The sequence below is a fragment of the Thermobia domestica genome, chromosome 1 (assembly GCF_964235325.1).
Source record: "Thermobia domestica chromosome 1, izTheDome1.hap1.1, whole genome shotgun sequence".
NCBI classification, from domain to species: Eukaryota; Metazoa; Arthropoda; class Insecta; order Zygentoma; family Lepismatidae; genus Thermobia; species Thermobia domestica.
Window position 1 is genome coordinate 301,461,090 of NC_137454.1, and position 20,452 is coordinate 301,481,541.

General features: G+C 35.7%; 1 protein-coding gene across 6 annotated transcripts in view; it reads left to right on the forward strand.

Moving 5' to 3' along the window:
* Cyp4c3 (Cytochrome P450 4c3) overlaps positions 1-20,452 on the forward strand; it is a 156,185-nt gene that overhangs the window by 89,001 nt on the left and 46,732 nt on the right. For all 6 annotated transcript variants that reach the window (XM_081727012.1, XM_081727017.1, XM_081727010.1 and 3 more), the window contains 4 exons: positions 1,081-1,266; positions 2,660-2,729; positions 6,604-6,730; positions 12,017-12,122. In XM_081727012.1, the coding sequence (XP_081583138.1) occupies positions 1,081-1,266; positions 2,660-2,729; positions 6,604-6,730; positions 12,017-12,122 (489 nt within the window). The remainder of the gene's footprint in view (positions 1-1,080; positions 1,267-2,659; positions 2,730-6,603; positions 6,731-12,016; positions 12,123-20,452) is intronic.

The window sequence follows — 20,452 nt, forward strand, 5'->3', positions numbered from 1 at the left end:
TGAACGTGGTAAATGTACGTATATTGATGTGATATGATCAGAGTTACGAAAAGCAAAGGTAGAAGTTTAAAAATGGCGTGTTTATGGGGAACATTTTAAAATTATTGTTGTTTTCATTTGGTTCTATAACACTACAGCAGCTACTATTTTTAGTACTTACAATTACCACGTACGGTCAGCGACGAAAGCTTTTTCCGTTTGGTAAACTTCATTTTGGTAAAAACGGTGGTCTTTAGTTTGTAATACTGACTGATAAATGTAGTTTTCGCTTAAAACAATATGTAGGGTTTGAAATATGTACCCACGTAGTGACATTTGAGAAAATGTTACTCTATGTTAGGTTGACAGTACTGTTCATTAGTCTCATAGATCCCTTCTATTTCAAGTGTGCCCCTGCTGGTGCTGCTGTCGATGTGTGTTTTCCCGTACCTCCCTCGAAAGAGAAGAAACAAGTTGCTCTGGCCGTTATCTTTCAATTGTTGGATGCGGAAAGCGTTGCCACAATGAATTATTTCCATGACTTTCAATGATGCACTGTCTTGTTAGCCATTCTAAGTAGCCTATGATCTTCACTCGTCAAGACCAAACCCGTCTGAATGACAAATTGGCAACACAGCCGAGGTCATTCACTTTTCTCCCCTAAGTAACGGGAGGGTTTCCTTCATAAAAGGGTTGCAGGGTTAGCGCCAAAGTAGGTTTCTCATATTTTCCGAGGGCACACTTGAAATAAAAGGACTCTAACAGATTACATCAAACGATTTCTCTCTGTAGATTTGTGCATGGCACAAAATGTCAGCCTTAACATACATAAATATAGATTAAGGTTGGTGCTTAGATGTGTGTTCACTAACAAGAAGAACAGGTGACAGACTTTTACATGTTTCTTTCTTTCTTTTTGAGTGGATATTGAAAATTTGATGTTTAATTTGAATTATCGCTAACGTCTACTGTATCATGACCTTAATGATAAGTACCTTATTTCGCTAAGGTCATGTTTAATGTTTTCGGTAAGTATTTTATAATTTTCTATAATCTAAGAGAATTTTAATTACTAATTTTATTCGTATTTTACATTTCTAGGAAGTAAATGGCATTCAAGAAGGAAAATTCTAACTCCAGCATTTCATTTTAAAATTCTTGAAGATTTCATTGATGTTTTCAACGAACAGAGCGGAATATTGATAGAAAAGCTGAAGAAGGAAGTCGGGAAACCATCCTTTAATATATTTCCTTACATCACTCATTGTGCCTTAGATATAATATGTGGTAAGTATATGCATTATTATTTATTAAAGATGTCTCGTTAAAATTTTGAGCCTTTTGTAACTGTGTATTCAGGGTCTCAGGTAACTAATTCAATAGGTCAAGTTATTTTTTCATATTTCAATATAGTGATCGATCGATCGATATAGAAACTACTCGTCGATATCTCGATATTTTTCAGGATTGCAAAATGTCGATATTGTCGATATTAAAGTGTTTCGATCTTTTCAATTTCCTATTAGAACTTAGCTACATTTGGTTATGTGCTATACAAAAACCAATAGTTTAATTTCTCAATGACTCCACAATTGAGAACAGCATTTTTGCTACCTAGCTGGATCCTTAACAATATCGTGCGACTACACGACTGAAGCAAGTATGGTGATTATGAAAAAGTCTAATTCGAATTTCCGTGCTTCCCATGCCGGAAAGGTTATTTTTTGTTTGTCCGTCTGTTCGCCCATTGATTCTGATGTACACGAATGTCCAAATTTATTGTCGCATGTCTATAAATATGTTGTTGTAGGGATATAATTTCATAATGAATTCACCTGGTATTTCTTATAATGTTAGTATGTGTATAATCGGCAAAGACATGTATGTGGCAAATTTCATGTCAAAAGAGCTTAAAATAAGAACAATAAAGCGAAAATAAAACTTTCTTGTCCATTTAGGAACATTTTGTTTTACTCATTCTAATTTTCGTATTTATAATTCTTTTCCCATGAAATTAACCACAAAGATACATTTCCCGATTATACACAATATCAGTATTAAAATTACCCTGCAAAATCATTATCAAATTATATTCTTACAAGAAGACAGTTATAGATATGCGACAATCATTTTGGACATGAGTGTACATACACTTAATACTGTTTGATATTTCAAGATAGCGATCGATCGAAATCACGAAAACAATCGAAATATTGAAAATGTCGATCTATCGAAATACAAAAATATCGAAAATTTACTGATGATATATTAATATTTCGATATTTTGTCGATACCGATTTTCGATATTTAAATCAGCGTATCGTACAACTCTAGTTCCAGATTTCGATTCCGTTGGAAGTTACAAATTTTCTGTGCGAATCGTGCATATGTTCACTAATTGGGAAGTTAGTTAAGAGATAACAAAGCTTCGTCTAGAAAGTCAGGAATAACGATACTGGAAGTGAATTATCTTTGAATTATTTCCTATGAAATAACAGAGTAATTGCAATTTTTATCAAGACTTACTATATTTGTTACTTGAACCGTCTACTGTAAGTAATCCAAAAATAATTTTTTAGCGAATAGTGGAGTAGCGTTAACGAAATGTTTGGAAACCGTGTGATTTAAAATAACAGAATTATATAAATTTGTATGACATACTTGTGTGTTCATATTTCAGGTAGCATTATGGGTCGAATCGTAAATGCTCAAGAAGACAGCGATTCCGAATATGTCAAAGCAATCTATAGGTAAGCATTAGTATTACCAGTAGTTTTCAGAAAAGTTACATTTTATAAAAACTAACGAACAAATAAAATACAATAAAACTTCGTTAATTCGGACTAATTGTGAGAATGAGTTGACCAGATTAACTAAAGTCCGAATGAACGGAAATAAGCTGAAAAGAACAGCAGAAAATGCATTAAATTCTGTTTATTGCAACAAAACACGTTTAGTATGATGCACGTAAAGGTCAAAGCTTTAAAATACATACAACGATACAGTAAAATGTAAAGGAATAACGCACGTATATTATAGTTCGTACATATATTAATCCTGTAGTATGATGATGTGCCCAGCAGATATGGCTCTGCATCATTCTGAACTCGTACTGCGAAAGTTGGCTTGAAGTATATGTTTATGTGACACGTTCAGTGCAAAAGGGAATCAAGTCCATTTTTTTGTCTTTAAGACCTCAATCTGAAAGATCTTTCACAGCTTAAAAGATTCAGATACATACTGTATATTATAAATAGGAAAGAAAAAAAGAAAGGCAGGAATAGTGATAACATTTTCTTGCACTTAAGCATACTGTAGAAACTGTATACGTCTTCCTCTCACAACTTAGGTAATTGGATTTCATTTCCTTGCGCTCTGAATGCCCCATATACTGTTGGGACAGTTTGGATTGTAGTATCCACAACGATGGACAAATACAGTACAGTATTGTTGATCATCAAGGAGTTATGTTACTAGTGCAATTGTTGACTTCTGTCTAACCACATTTAAAGCCTTGCATTGTGCCTTTTTCTGTCTGTCGGATTAAGTGTATTCCGGCTTATCGGAGTCTGGATTACGGGGTTTTACTGTATTAATAATAACTTTTCATATATTTAAATATCACGATATCACAATATATCATAACTTTTCATATAATTATAGTATCTTGGGTAAAGATGCCCCACTGAGTGAAGACGCCCCTGCTCGAATTGCTCAAGGCCTGTGACTCGTAGTCACAGCACTTGCCATACGCGTGAAAGGGTACACAGTCTTGAGTAAATACGAGTGGAAGTTGCAAGAAGCTACTTTTGTTCAGGCCTGTTCACAAAGTTAAGTTACTCTTATTTCAGTGTGTATAATTTTAGAGAGTGAAACGTAGGTAGTTTTGCTCTTGACGGTAGTTAAATAGAAGTACATGAATAAAACACATTTGCTTAAGAATTTCAGTATTTTACAAACGCTAATACGCTTTGTTGCGTTTCTTCGTCCATAAGTATGTCACGTGATCGACTGCTTCAAAATTGGGAAAGTTGCCCCGGTGAAATCGAAGCTCGGTAATAACCTGTAATTAATTGTTCTCTCAGGAGCAAACGGGAAATTCCCATTTCGAGCAAGGGCTTAATCTTCTGGCTATGTTGCTGCTTTCAATGATGCAATATTCTATTTATAACCTTTTTTTTTTCTTTTTGCTCCTTACATGATCAACATTGGACTGATAATTGGCTAGCAAGCTGAATCAGAAGAATGTGCATGGATTGAGTTTCAAATCATTAATGCGAGCTGAATATGTATGAGGGTTGTTCAAAATACTTTAAAAATATCCTTGAAGGAGGGGTCCTGCAATACATTTTTTTATCCCAGCCAAAGGTAAATCTCTGGGTGAATCAAATACCCTTTCATTGCAAAGTGAAAAGAATTTCCGCTAATCCATCAGATGAGATCAGAAGTGTTCCAGTGTTGTAGCCAGCAAGTTGTTATAAAGGGAGGCAGCACTTTTTCAGGGAGCAGGTTTTTACATATTAAAGGAAAGCCTCCTCCCCTCTTGTCTAGTGGCTAGTACATGTCCCTTTGGTACACGAAGTCCCGGGTTCGATTTCCGGTATGAACGCCTTGGAAAATTTGAATGATTACGGTGGTTTGGATTTAAATTGTAGGTTCACAGCATGCCACTTCACTAATTGTGGTCGCAAGAATCCAAGTTTAAAAAACTGAACAATTGATAATAATGTGTAAGGTCCACAATCCTTTTTCTCTTTTATTTTTATCCATCATTTACAAACGAATTTAGAAAATATACATGGAGAATATTTGCCATTTTGTTGAAAATTTTCTTTACAATTAGATAGTTATTAGAAATTAAAGTTAGTAATATTAGTGGTACAAAAGCATAATTACCTGTTTCTATAATGTTCATGAACACATTTAGAAAAAATGTGAAACTGGGGCATCTTTCCCCAACATGCATGCCGGAGTCGCCCCACTTGAAGGTTTTTATAAGTGGTTTATTTTAAGTTCTTAAATTTACTGAAATAAAATTGTCTTTAGAGATATTACAAACAAGACATCAGTCTTGTAATTGGTCATAAATTCAATAACCTCACCTCAATTGCAGGAGGGGAAAAAGGGTAATAATGAAGTGGGGCATCTTTACTCAAGTTACTCTATACAAAGTGAGACACAATGCGGTTGCCACCAACAAACAATTTTAGCATTCTACTATATAATTACATTCTCAGAATATTCATCTATGAATGTTCCCTACCTTCTCGCTTCATTAGATGTAGTAACATGATAACGCTATAAAAATAAAATAAATCTTTAACTTAAGGCTCTTCACTACAGCGAAATTAAACTACTGCTAATTTTAAAGTTTTTCTGTAATATCTTCAAAACAAACAAAAATATTCGAAAAGCAAAAACGTAGTGCACTAGAGAATATTATTTTGCATGTGATACCGTCATCACAACTCATCTATCTGCTTCCGATTTGCAACTGAAGATAGATTTAGTATGTTTTGCGGGTTATGTAAATAGCGATTTATCAAAAGCAGGTAGGTGAATTGTGGTAAAGTTATCACATACAAAATTGTATTGTCCAGATCACTACGTTTCCGCTTTTAGAATATTTTTTATTTGTTTTGAAGATATTACAGAAAAAATTTAAAATTAGCGGTAGTTTAATTTCGCTGTAGTGAAGACCCTTAACTTCTCACGATTGTGACCCTGAGGCTAAAGAAGCGAGATAACTGATGAAAGTGAATTATTGTGAAAGAATAGTGAAATGGTACCGTGGGTGGAAACGAGGAACCTCCGAGGGAAAATCCAAGAACACGGCCTTGTCCATCACAAACTTCCATAGCTTGGAATCGAATTAGGAAGCCTCGAGATTAGTGTTCTACCACTGAGCCACCGTACCACTGAACAATTATGTAAGATACAATTAACACTCTATTGATGAAGCTATCAGAACACGATCAAATAAAAGTTGAAATAGAAAACTGAAAAAAGGTAATTAAGTTAAAGTAATGTCACTAAATAGTGATATCTCTAAAACAACTGTAATTTATATTTCTTCAGTTTTCATTATGCACAAATATGTCTCAAAATTAATTCTGGTCAAAAATGTTCTCAACGTCTCTCTTACGTCAACGTCTGGAATGAAATCTCAGAAATATTAATCTTAAGCCGTTGTCTTGGTTTGCACTACAGGGCCCATTAAAAAAATAATAATCGGAATCTAGATGATAAAAACTTTCGGAAATGTTTGGTTTGTTTAGTACAGTTGTTTTTAAAATAGTAACACCTGAGAATGTTACGTAAATAAGAAATATATGAATCTTCTAAAACTGAACATAAAATTATATGTGGTATCATAAGGACTGGAACAATTACTGAATCAATGAATATCTAATATTTAGGGAAAAGTCAAATCTTATCCCTGAATAGTTTACCTATTACTTGTACTAAGATTAATATTTTGAAATGTGCTATTTTTCTTTCTTTTACATCAATAGAATTCATGAAATATACATATATACAAAAGCATGGCTCGTATTAAAAAAAAAAAATTACAAACAATTTATTTCCTGTTCAATTTCATAACGTTCACAACTTTGTTTTCAGAATGGGAGCAATTGTTCAAAGTAGACAAGCTAAAATTTGGCTACAACCAGAATTTATCTTCAACTTAACATCTTACAAGAAAGAGCAAGAAAAATGCGTTAAAATTTTGCATGCTTTCACAAATAAGGTAAGTTATTCCAGAAAATGAATTGGATCTATTTAATTTCCATGAAAATTAGATCCCTATTTAAAAATGTTTTTATTATCTATTTTTTTTTTTTTACAAATTTGTAGATACGTGTACAGTGGGGTCCCGCTAATACCAACTAATTTGGACCGAACCCGGTTCGGATTAGCCGGAATAACAGTTAAATCACGATTTGAAGCGGCTAAACCAGATTATTGTGTTGTAATATATAGCGTACAGTATTTCAAAACATGTTTTCTGACTACAGTATATGTACTGTATTGGAAAAATGTTTAAAATATTGGGGAAAAAACTCGATGTTTTTATTCTATTTCAAACTTTGTGTAATTGTCGTAATGTGGCTTAAGGCCTAAATACAGGTATTAAAGAAAAAAACTGTATTTAACGAAAGTTGATTTTGTATTCGAAGAAAGCATGCACCCATTTTCAACCTTTTAGTTATTAATTTCCTAAAACTATGTATTTTCGCAAAATAATAAAATCTTTCTCCCGAACCTGTTTGTATTAACCGGATGTTTGGATTAAACGTGTTCGGATTACCGGGACTTCACTGTATCTACAGTTCGATTTTATATTCAAAATCTTTAACACATCCCAACTTTTTTATAATTACATTGTCATATTTTTAAACCAAATTATGTACATAACTTTGCAAATTAATATCTTGATGTAAGAAATTTTTAGACATTATATATTTACCTTTTATAGATTCATTAATTCCAGATGGCCCTGGTATTCGTAGAATTTCGTGGTCAATTTTGTGTAGGTCTCATAGCCGGGATCTCCCAATTCTGGACTGTGGTGTACTTCTGGTTCCATTTGTACGACAGCAGACCGTTTATTTCGAGAAATATCGCAAGGTTTTTTTTCTTTCTTCCTTCAGGAAACGATATATGGATCATATATTGTCTTTCGCCTGGTGATTATGGCTTCCCTACACCAGCCCTGGAAGAAATAAGTACAGGACGAGAAGAAGACTGCAAAACTTGATTGGGTTTATTTAAAGGAATTACCAATTTACTTGCTTGAACTCTATAGGGCCTAAGATTCATTTTCCAAGTCAATAACAGATTGACATTTTCGATGAAAATCATTTCCAAATAATGAATCAAATTCCAATGACTTAACTATATAAAACAGCTCAGAAAATTGTTGATAACCCATCTTAAAATAGATACACACTCGTGAAGTGACAGTAAGTTGTCTATCTCTGAAACCAACTACCTGCAAAGTCACTTTAGTTTCTCGGATGTTACACTATTTTTTAAGATCTCGGAAATACTATTCACTGATAAACGAGCTTGGGCTTCCTGTATCTACAGGACACGATTTTTCTTTCCCTTATATATATATATATATATATATATATATATATATATATATAACAGACATTTGGTTAGAAATTACTGTTGAAAATTAAACCTTTTAAAAAGGGAGTGTTAATAACTTACTCGTTCGTTTTACTAGTTTTGCATGTTATTTGTTAAAGCATAGCCTATATTTCGTTACTTTTGCAATAAAATTTTAATGTTGGAAAGTTTTGAGATTTAGCAATTTGTTAAATTTTCAAAATATTTTACCAATCTTAGTTACATAGAAACAAATAGGCCTATATGATTCAAAGCTGCTTTTACTGGCTATCTAGTAGTTCAGTGAAGTAATTCTGTTTTGGGGAGTTTTTTTTTTTTTTTTTTTTTAATTGGCGTTAACTCTATAATCTTTTGGCTTTGCACCTCCCTTAAGGAGTCGTGTTGCACTGCGCTTGATTACCTGTGTATGTAACATAGGTAATTAAATACCTTTGTGATTAGAATGGCTGACTCATCCAACCGCAAATTTTACGTAAGGTACGAAACTCGGTTGACGTAACAGCTAAAGCCATCTATCGACGTACTCTCAAACTATAGCCAAAAGGCAGAGAGAGGTGCTGCCACTTACAGATTCTTCTAGAACTATTTCGCAAGGAAATTGTAAGCATAGCGTCCCACAACTGCATGTACAGAACTTTTGTTTTCATTAATTGGTATTGAGCTTCTTCGTGGCTAAGCGGTTAGCGTACGCGCCTTTGGCGTAAGAGATCAGGGTTTTATTCCTGGCGAGAGCTCATATGGTTCGGATTCCACGTTAATCAGTAGGTCCAAGTCTCATATAGCCTCGCTGCTGAAAGGGACTTTCAACTCGAAATCAACTCATCAATTTGTAGTTCCATTACAAGGCAGAAGTTCATTATACAGTTGCAATTCGTCGTCAAAGGAGTAAGGATTATAGAAGAAACTTCATTGGTCATAGCTATTTGCACAGCTCCAAAGAGTTTAAAGAACGACTTACAGTTGTACAGGACGAGAGCAGCGAACAGTGGAAAACTACGACGGTAGACAACTTTACTGAACGCGTAAAACATGCGGCTCTTGAAAGGCGTAGATTACGATTTTTGAACTGTCTGCTGAGTTCCCTGAAATATCAAGGTATGCGTCTTGGGGAATCGAATTATACTTGGTGAGCACTTCGATTCAACTCGATATGTTTTTAACCTTGCTACTGAACAACGATTGGAGAAAATGAAATGAAATCTTCCCACGATTATGGCGGCTAGGTGAAAGGAGACAGTGATGATGACAAGTAACTGAGATGGTGGAATGATGAAGAAAGTGGGAGAAAACGGGAGAACCGTTAGAAAACCCACGCACACGATGTTTGTCCACCACAAAGCTCACTTAGCGCGACCTGGGATCGAACCAAGGACCCCATGCATCAGAGATGAATTCTCTACCGCTGAGCCAACCACAACGATTGAACGGAAGTTTATCTATCGGTGGGCGATGTGCAATGAAAAGTTATGTTTTGTCACCCTTTCGTCATGTCAAGAGGTTCTTCTCTGTTGCTTTGCGGAAGTTAAAAAAATAGCCGTCGTATATCCCTGCCTTTCAGCATTCTGCCTTAAAACTCCTTTTGGTTAAATAAAAAAAAAAAAAACTTTCATTTTCTTTATACTATAATAAACCAACTAGTATTTAACTTTACTTTCCCCAGCTTTTTTTCATATTTTATTCGGGCTTAGAATTGATAATATAGTAATTATTTCTACATTTAAAAGAGTGTGTTTAAAAGATATGGAGCACTTTTGAGTCTCCTTGTCTCCAGGAGCGGATCCAGGACCGACTTCTGGGAAGGGGGCGGTGGGTTGTCATACTGCTATTTTTAAGGGCTCCAAACTTTGGGATGGGTTTTATTTATATATATAAAATAAGAAAATTTTCTCTTCTGGGGGGGCAATCGCCCCGATCGCCCCCCCTGGATCCGCCCCTGCTTGTCCCACATAATTTTATATGTAGATTATATATAAAAAAACTACGGAACAGTTGAGTCTCATTGTCAAATACTTGTACTCATAAAAGTATTTGGAAATTAGATGGATAGTTTCCATTGTCATTATTGAGCCCGTCTAATTATTGCCACAGTCGATGTTATTGTGGGAAGAAAGGCTTCAAAACGTTCTTCGCTTGTACGATGCTTGCTATATCATACGTACTCATAGAGGAACTATTCTGTTCTAATTAGTTTCATTCTATCAATTCACCGTCACATGTTACGCTTTGCTCGAGACCAATATCTTTCTATGTTCAGTGTGTGTGTTGCCTTGTGACTAGAGTTGATAAAATATAAACTGTGGTTAGTACAGCTCACAGATGGCGAGAAGAACCCTAGCAGAAATAGTGTGACGTAGGTATGGTCTCACCCACTTTTCGCACAGGGGTTTCAAATGACACCACAGAATAGCACACAGATAATTACCCGGAGTATCAGACGACATCTAAGTATAGACCACACCTCAAAAACAGAAAATGGACTTGACCGTGTCCTTTACCTTTCCCTGCTTCTTCTCGTCATCTGTGAGCTGTAGTATTGTACTTGTATTCTAAACGTGCCAACTTGCTATATCCTCTTCAGCAATCAGTTTTGATTGTAGTTCCTGGCAAAACATTGTCGACAATTAAATTCTTCGAAGTTGCAGCATCCCTTTTCTCAACTAATACCATAAAAGTTTGTCGCTTGTCCCTGTCAATATATCCAATCGCCTATCGAGAAAGGGGTGGAAGGCGACTCTAGCTGGAAGAAACACTCGCTTGACATATATAAAGAAAGAGAAGAAAGGTGTTTCCCTGAAAGGATTTAACCCTTTTTTTTTTCTATTTGCTAAATTTTGCTACCAAATTTTCCTTAATTGTAAAAAAAAAAAAAAAAAATCTCAATGTACGAACACTCCTAGCCTATTGGTCTTCAGGATATTATATTATATCTATTATCTTATTTCTTTCTCGGGCCAGGGTGGCTCAATGGTAGAGCGCTACCTTTGGTGTATGGGGTCCCTGATTCGATCCCCGGCCAAGTAAGTTTGTGGTGGACAACATCGTGTCCGTGGATCTTCTCGGAGTACTTCCATTTTCTACATTGTCATTTCACCAATTCTTTCGACAACGTTCACTTGCCTTAATCATCCGTTTCCCTTAGCCTAACAGGCATAATCGTGGGACGTTAAACTGAAAGATTTCATTTCATTTCATTTCATTTATTTCTTCAGAATATTTTGACACTCTCTCGTCATTGCTCACTTTTCATAAATAACTGTCGTTTTCCCCATTATACAAATTTTAGTTCGGGTTTTGAGAATGAAAGTGGAGAATACATTAAAACTACTAAAAATTTTTTAAAAAAAGCCTGTGACAAACATCTTGGCATTTCAGCTAAACGAATAAAACGCAAGCTCTGGCGCGGCGTTGCCAAGTGGTAAAGGGGCGTGGCTACGGCTAAGCAGACAAACTTCAGCGCGATCAGGTGACAGGGAATAGACATGGACTTGTGCAAAATAAACGTGGCAATACCGCTGGCCTCTCATTTGCTAGCAGCATTTAAAGGGAACTTGGAGCGTCGCCTTCAAATGCCAAGATGTTTGTCACGCCGTTTAGCTTTAATGATTATGAGAAATTACCACGTGTAGTTTTCCACAATCACCATTAGCTTACTCTACACTCGCGACTCTCACATATTTACAGATTTTACAGAATATAGACTAACCTAAGAAAAGAATAGGCGACAAATTTATTTCTTTCGTTTTCAGGCCATTCATTTTACATGTCAGAACATGCTATACACAGAATAATATAATTCTACCTAGTTATTTAATTTTTAGCATTTAACATAATAATAATAATTATTATTATTATTATTTAAATTTTTAAATTAATAATTCATAATATATGTTTGTAGGTTATTCAAGAGAGACGCCGGGAGCTTGCAGAAATGAATGCAACGAAGAAGGTCGAACCCAGTACCGAAAAGGAGGAAGACAAGGAAGACTCAGGAAACGTGTATGGTAAGCAACATTTTGATAATGTGACCTTTACAACGAAAATATCCACAAAACACGATACATTAAAAAACTAAAAGATACGTTGATATGTATTTATGACACTAGTCACATACAGCAGCATAGATGAAATTTAGAAAAAGGGTGGGGAAACGACTATGGATCCTAGAACCAGTAGCGTACCCAGGAATTTATTTCGGGGGGGGGTCCAAACTAAATATGAAGCTATTTTATATTAAAATTGCCCCTAAAATTAGGCTAAATTTTTAAAAAGTCGAAATTTCGGGGGGGGGGGGGTACGGACCCCCGTGTCCCCCCCTCCGTACGTCCCTGCCTAGAACTGAATACTAAAATAACCGGTAATTATATATATATATGTATATATATATGCAGTGGCGGATCCAAGGGGGAGCTATAGGGGCTATAGCCCCCCCTTGACGCTCAGATAGAGACTGGATAAAATGGGCTTCAATCCTGCTTTACACTGAATAAAACGGCAAAATATGGTTTAGCCCCTCCCTTGATCATATCCTGGATCCGCCCATATATAATGTTGTAGTAACTTTATATATATATATATAAAGTTTGTACATTTTATAAGTTTGTACACATACATACCTATACACGTAATAATCATTCACATAAATTATGCCTGTATCTGTATTACAAATAGCTATTTACCTAAAATATAATATAAGGATTATTCTGATAGTACTCATATTCCTTCTCTTATGTATATCATTGGTTAGATTTAGTATAATTAGAAATTCGAAAGCGAAAAATACGATAAAAGGAAGATTTTTCCTATATGAGCATGCCCATTAATGTTGTAATAGTATAGATAGTCTACAATGTCTACAGGAATTGATTCCCTCGAAGATGACTTTCAGTGCACGTAGGTTAAAAGTAGTATATTGGAAATATATCCTAAGGGGATTACAATACAAGCCAACCCTAAAATCGATCGTTATTGTCGACAAGTAATTGAAGAAAGAAAACATGTTCTTCGCACATGTTGTTTAGTGATAAACGAAGGTCTTCGAACAAAGAATGCCTTAGAATATGATAACAATAAGTTGTTTGTTCTGACATTTTTTCTGCTTGTTTACGATGATGTTTGGGATGTTTGTATAGTATTTGATAATACTAAATACCGAATTGTTTGCTTTTCAAATACAATTATTTGTAAACGTTGTTTATAGAATGTAGTGGATTGCTCTTCACGTCCTTCCGTAACAGTGATATGCCGACTTGAACCTGAACACATAAAATTATTCCTGACTCTTTCTCCCGAATGAAGAAAAGGACCTTTCGCAATAGTTGTTATTTTGTTGATGATTTCATAGAAAAATTTTGGTGGTCTTAAAAGATCATGCCAGTGGACAAACAGAATGTTCCTTAACATTCCTACAGGACTAAAAGGAGGGCTATTATACTTCGGCCAAAGTGCTGAAATACAGAGGTTGATTCATTTATGTTATGCCGAAATCAATATGCAACTGTACAACTCATTCGCAACCCATCCCTGTCACCCCGTGAGATTGCCACGAGGTAAGCAAGCGTATCTCGTTAAGAGTCTTCATCCCAGCGAAATTAAAATGCCGCTAATTTTACAGTAATTGTGATATCTTCAAGTAGATAAAAGATAATTGAAATATGGAACAAGAGCGTCCTAGACAATATTATTTTGCGTGAGGTACCGTTATCACAAGTCACCTAGCGGCTTTCCGTTTTCAGCTGTTTAGAAACGCGAAAATAAACGCCAATTTTCAAAATGGCTCGAAATCGAAAGCAGATAAGTGAGTCGTGATAACGGTTTCTCATGTAAAATAATATTGTCTAGGGCGCTCTTGTTCCACATTTCGATTATCTTTTTATCTATTTGAAGATATAACATAATTACTGTAAAATTAGCGGTATTTTAATTTCGCCGGGATGAAGACTCCTAATAACGAAGTGGAACAGTGAGGTCGAGTGTAGTCTAATTTCGCCGAAACTGAACAAATTCTGGGATAGGTTCATTGTGACCCTTTCTGAAATTAAGTTCACGCATCGCGTCTCGTAGAAGTGTGTAAAGTGCGTAATTTTTGCGTAGGTCGTGCCGCTGTAAATCGTATTATACAGAATTATACAGTTCTGGGCCCACCACACTGACGCTAGCAGCTAGAAACCGATCTCCCATGAAGAGGACCCCAGCACTATTACGTCTGGTTCGGTGTATGGTGACCTCCGAAAATTGACACACATAGCTTGCGATAGCCAACTGGGTGAAAGAGGAACTGCAGAAGGCTATATGAACGGGATCTTGCGGATGATCGATGAGAATTGATTGTTATCCTTTATGAGGCTTGAATTTACCTCACAGATTGTGGAGAAGTTTGTGCCATTACATACAGACCTGTTGACGCCAAGAGCCGAAGCACGTTCTTCTAGGGATGGTACCGAGACCGAGACCGAGACGGCCTTTTATATACCGAGACGAGACCGAGACCGAGACGGCCTTTTATCTACCGAGACGAGACCGAGACCGAGACGGAGCTCTAAAAATCGAGACGAGACCGAGACGAGACTTAGGTCAGTCTCGAAAGTCTCGGTCTCGTCTCGAATATTGATATAGACAACTATTAAGATTGACCTTTACTCAAAATTTCTTTCGTTGCTGTATTAGGTAATATGGAAACGGTTGACTAATGTTCAGTGGCGTATTTAGGGGACGGCTATCGGACTGAAGCCCCTCCCGAAATAGAATTGTGATCATTTTTTCGCATTGCACGTACAACACAAATATTTCTTACTCGTTCTCAAGCCTCTCCCGAAACAAAACCCATGCTGATGTGTATAGTCATCTCTGTCTCTCTCTCTCCCTCTCTCAACACACACACACACACACATATATATATATATATATATATATATATATATATATATATATATATATATACCAGCGGATCCAGGATATGATCGAGGGAGGGGCTAAACCATAGTTTGACATTTTATCCAGTGTAAAGAAAGAAGTAGGATTGAAGCCCAATTTATACAGTGTGTAGCTGAGCGTCGAGGGGAGGTATAACCCCTTTAACACTCCCCTTGGATCCTCACCTGTATATCATATCTAATATAAGTAAAAGGAAGAGTTTGTTTGTCTCTGTGTGTCTACGTGACTGTCTTTCTGATTGCCTGTGTGCAGTCTGGGGACCAGACGAGAGTACAAGAATTATGAAATTTGGGTGACCAGTATCATGTCCCAGGCCTCAGACCAAGAAGAAGCGTTTTTTTTTTTTTTTTAATTTTGAATCAGGAGGGGCGTTTACCGGGACATGTAAAAGTAGTAGAAAATGACGGATATTAGTGTCGAATACATAGTTTTTGCAGTCGCTGAGATCAATGATGATACTTCCATTAGCGATGACTTTCAAAGTCAGCTACCAGTGCATGCGGGCCGTGGTTCACTTGCGGGGGAGGGGAGTACCGAGACGTAAAAATAATACAAAATGACCGATATTAGTGTGAAATAGTTTTCGCGCTTTCTGAGATCAATGGTGAAACTCCGATCGCATTAACCACCAAATTCACCCCATTCAGCTGCGGGCCGGAGTTCAAAGGAGGGATACCGAGACATGTAAAAGTAATCCAAAATGGCCGATATTAGTGTCAAATGTATAATTTTTGCGGTCGCTGAGATCAATGGTGTCGCTTCCATTAGCGATGACTTCCAAATTCAGCTACCAGTGCATGCGGGCCGGGGTTCACCTGCTGGGGACTGGGTACCGAGACATGTAAAAATAATACAAAATGACCGATATTAGTGTCAAATACATAGTTTTCGCGGTTGCTGATATATGATACTCCCACAGGCCTTGACTTCCAAATACTGGTCCCATGCGAAAAATGGACATTTCATCTAGTTATATATAATAGTCATATATATTAAAATTGCTGATTTTTTTTTAACATGCTGTGTGAAATATGGAAGGGGAAATTCTTCTAGATACTCTGCAATACCACTAGATAAACAAGCAATGTTGCCAACGCAACATAAAGTTGTCATTTCTCAAATTGCACTACGTTTGATATTACATATTTCTGTTCAGTTGATTTAGTTTAGTGCGTGGGTTTTCTCGGGGTTCTCCCGTTTCCTCCCACTTTCTTCATTTCACCATTTCATTCATCTCTCATCATCACAGTCTCCTTTAGCCTAACCGGCATAACCGTGGGACGTAAAACTCAAAAATTTCATTTCATTTTTTAATTGAGTTTAACGCCTCTTTCAGCAGCGAGGTTATATGAGACTGAACCTACTGATTAACGTTGAATCTAAACCACATGAGCTCCCGCCGGGAATCTAACCCGGGTCTCTCACGCCATAGGCTAACTGCTTAGCCACGAAAGAGCTCTACATATTTCTAATTTAGATATTAAATTAAACCACAAAAGCACATATATTATTCAGTGTAACAAAGGACAATACATATCACTAACATCAACATTTTGGAGATCTCTAATAACTCAAATGGCAGGAACATTATAACATTAGTGTTCAGTAGTTTTAATTACAACAAGTCGCAGTTACATTATTTTAAGCAGTGTTGCGAACTTAAATAAATTGCTAAATATTATTATAAATATAGTGCAAATAACGTAGCTAAAATGCAAAGTATTTTAAAATTATTCGTAATTTGTTTTATGGTGCAAGAATGTTTTCAAAACACGATGTTTTTCATAGTCTTTGGGCTACTTACAATGTTAATGTTCAAAGTTTTCGTTCCAGAATACATGTAAAAGCAAATTGTAACTGAAATTAAACGTAACTGATAACTTTTCAGTAGCACTAGTTGTTCTCCCTAAGCCTTAGGCCTGTTGTATTTTTTTTTTTTTTTTTTAGATTAAAACCGTGTCGCCACGTTTGGCCTAATCCTCGTTCCGCCTAACCAATTATCTGACACTTTTATGACAAATAAATGATAAGATTTGTGTCCGCCATGTTAGGCGAAAAAAGGATCCTCGTTTGGCCTAATCCTCGTTACGCCTAAAATGGCGGACAATAAGAAAAAATCGTGGAAATTCAACTAGAGGGAAATTATATAAGAGAAAATTCCCTAGTGTATAAAGAATTAAGAAATGCAAAATATATAGATTAATATTATATTAACTATTTTCGAGGAGTTAGGATTACCAAAACTCCTTTATGTATTTACTAAGACCATGGATATATACGAATATATATGAGTAGGTGAATAGCAAACCCCGTTAAATTCACATTTTAAAATTTGTGACAAATCGAGAAAAACTGTTTAAACACGTCATAATTGTAAAATAACATTAGAAACTAGAGACCATTAAAAAATTAAGAATAATGTGAGTGCTGGTCTGTCGAAAGCTGTATAATCACACTAGTCTGTGAATTGCGTTATTGAAGAAAATAGTTTGGATTTAACAGGTTTTGCGTATGTAAATGGAAATAACAGCTTTTGCATCTGGACGAGCGGCCATTTTGTTGAGGTTCAAGATACAAAACCTATCAAAAAGAAAGGGAGTCAGTCAGAAATCAGTCTTATGCCTACTAAAATATTGGAAGGGGGGGAATGTATTATTAACTATACATTGCACAAGATTGGCACAAATGAATTGGATACATAAATGCTACATTAATTTTGTTCTAAATTGAAAACAATGGATCCAAATGTGCAAAAAATTGAATTATGTAACCTCCTCTCCATCATCATCTACTAAATGGAAATCCATATCGTCGTCGTCCTCTGGTGCATCACCATTTTCTCGGTTTTCTATTCGTCAAAAAACTCTTTGTAAAACGTGAGCTTTGAGCTGCTTTCAATCGTCAAACCCTTCGTAACTACAAGCGGAGTTAATTATACCTATCCGTATACATTTCAAAACTGAATGACTATATTTTGGAAGAGTTTGTAACCTTTTATGGACTAATATAGGGTGAATATTAATTTGCCAACTATCCCAATAAATGAATTTGAAATATAGCAAAACAAAATGTGCAAATGTTGAGTTTGAGCAAAACAGTGGCAGAAAGAGAATCAGAAATGGTAAATAAGTGGCAAAATTTTTTAACATGTTGTACCAGAAGCATGTTATAATTTTAAATGATAATTGACACGAGACATTTTAAGAAAGAGGTTCTGCTGAAGCTGAAGAGACCGTTTAGAGAAGAACCTAATCCAACAATGTTCTGTTCAAAGTAAAGAGTTACCCTGAAATACAAAACAAACGACTTTTAACATAGATAGTCCACTCACCTTGTCTTTTTGACTACATTTCGTTTCCAGTTTTTCATGTGTCTTGTACGTTTTCTAGACAATTTTGGTGTTGTCTGATAACAAAATTATGATCATCGCTGCTTAGAGTATCGTTTTCTTTTGATTTTGCGTGCATTTGTTTAGTAATTATTAAAGAAAAGCAAATAAGCACAGAAAAGTTTCACGAACAGTTAGGTTAAGACGTATAGCGTTTCCATTTTCAGTCCAGGGTGCGCGGTGGCTCAGTAGTAGAGCGTTCACCTCCGGGGCTTGGAGTCCTTGGTTCGATCCCAGCTCGCGCCATGTGGACTTTGTGATGGACAAACACCGTGCTCGTGGGTTTTCTCGGTATTCTCCCATTTCCTCCCACTTTCTTCATTCCACCATTTCATTCATTTCTCATCATCACCGTCTCCTTTAGCCTAACCGGCATAACTCTGTGACGTAAAACTAAAGATTTCATTTTCTTTTTTTTCAATTTTCAGTCCAAGAATTAAAAAAATGAAAGTGTACACTTCAAGTTCTGCCAAATAAAATTTCGAATGATGTACGAAGAGTTGCAATAAATATTCAGATTACTAAACTAATCCTATACAGTACGAAACCTCAAATTGAAATATGGAATTAACCGGGTTTGATTCTGCTTTTCTCATTAGGTTATTTGCAGGTTTAGGATTTAACAGTTTATGAAACTGATTATGGAAGAGGGATTTAACTGGTTTTGCATCTGTATTTCTCAGTTCTTCACATAGTAGGGAATATTTTTTTTTCGAAAGATTTCCCTCCAGTTTTATCTCCACGATTTTTTTATAGTCCACCATTTTAGGCAAAACGAGGATTAGGCCAAACGAGTATCCTTATTTCGCCTAAAATGGCGGACATAAAGCTTATCTTTTATCTGTCATAAAAGTGTCAGATAATTGGTTAGGCGAAACGAGGATTAGGCCAAACGATGCAAGATCGATTAAAACACTGCTTTATTAAAATTTTAATTACACCCTAACTGCATTTCATTTGTTATATTTTGACCACCGACCACCTCAAACTCGATCCATACCATATAGCTATATGCAATTATTCAAAGACTTACTGTTAGTAATACACATTGTGTTGATTTTTGGTTTGTTTTGTTTTAGTTTAACGTCTCACGATTATGCTAGGGCGGCTAAAGGAGACGTGGAGTTACTGATCATAGTGGAATCCGAAAAACTTCGGTCGTTGAACATTACCACCACCGAGAATCGAACTCGGGACCATGCGAACCAAAATGAAGCGTACTAGCCATTACAGCAAATGGGGGTTCTTACATTGTGTTGATTTAAATAATTGAGTCAGTATTGCCAGATCCAAAGATCAAAAAGTAGCGTGTCTATGCTCCAAAATTAGAGGATATGTACTATTTGTAGCCCAAATATATAGAAATGAATTATTTAGTTGCCAAATAATTCACTAAACTGGTACTAATGAAATAATGTTTAAAATAGACCGAAAAATGTGATGGACATATTGCAAGACGAAATTATGATCGATAGACGAAAACAATTTTAGATTGGATACCACGTGACAAAAACAGCCTAGGAAATGTCCGCATACAAGAAATTGTGACAAAATCAGGAACAACTTGGGAGTAACCTGGAAAAGAATTACCCAAGATAGATAGTTGTAGAGAAAACTTGGGAAAACTTCATCCAGCAGTGGATTGATAATGCTTGATTATGATGATGATGATGATGATTTTATATCGAGAACTCGGAGGTAAACTAAACCACGTCGTAATTTCGTAATTTTACAGGAGAAGCGAAAAACCGGTTCCCTAACTAAGATTTATAATACTGTTTTTCAAACTATACTAAGTAGTTACAAAGTAATAAGATGGCTTTAGACTTACATTATTACTTTACACCACTAGAAAGAACGTAGTCTATTAAAAAAAAGTATTCTAACTCGATTTGACCAAAAAGTGACTTAACAGTCTACCACTAATGTTCAGATATATATATATATATATATAAGGATAAAATTGGATCCAAAATTTAACGAAAGTCATACAGCGAAAAAAAATATATTTTT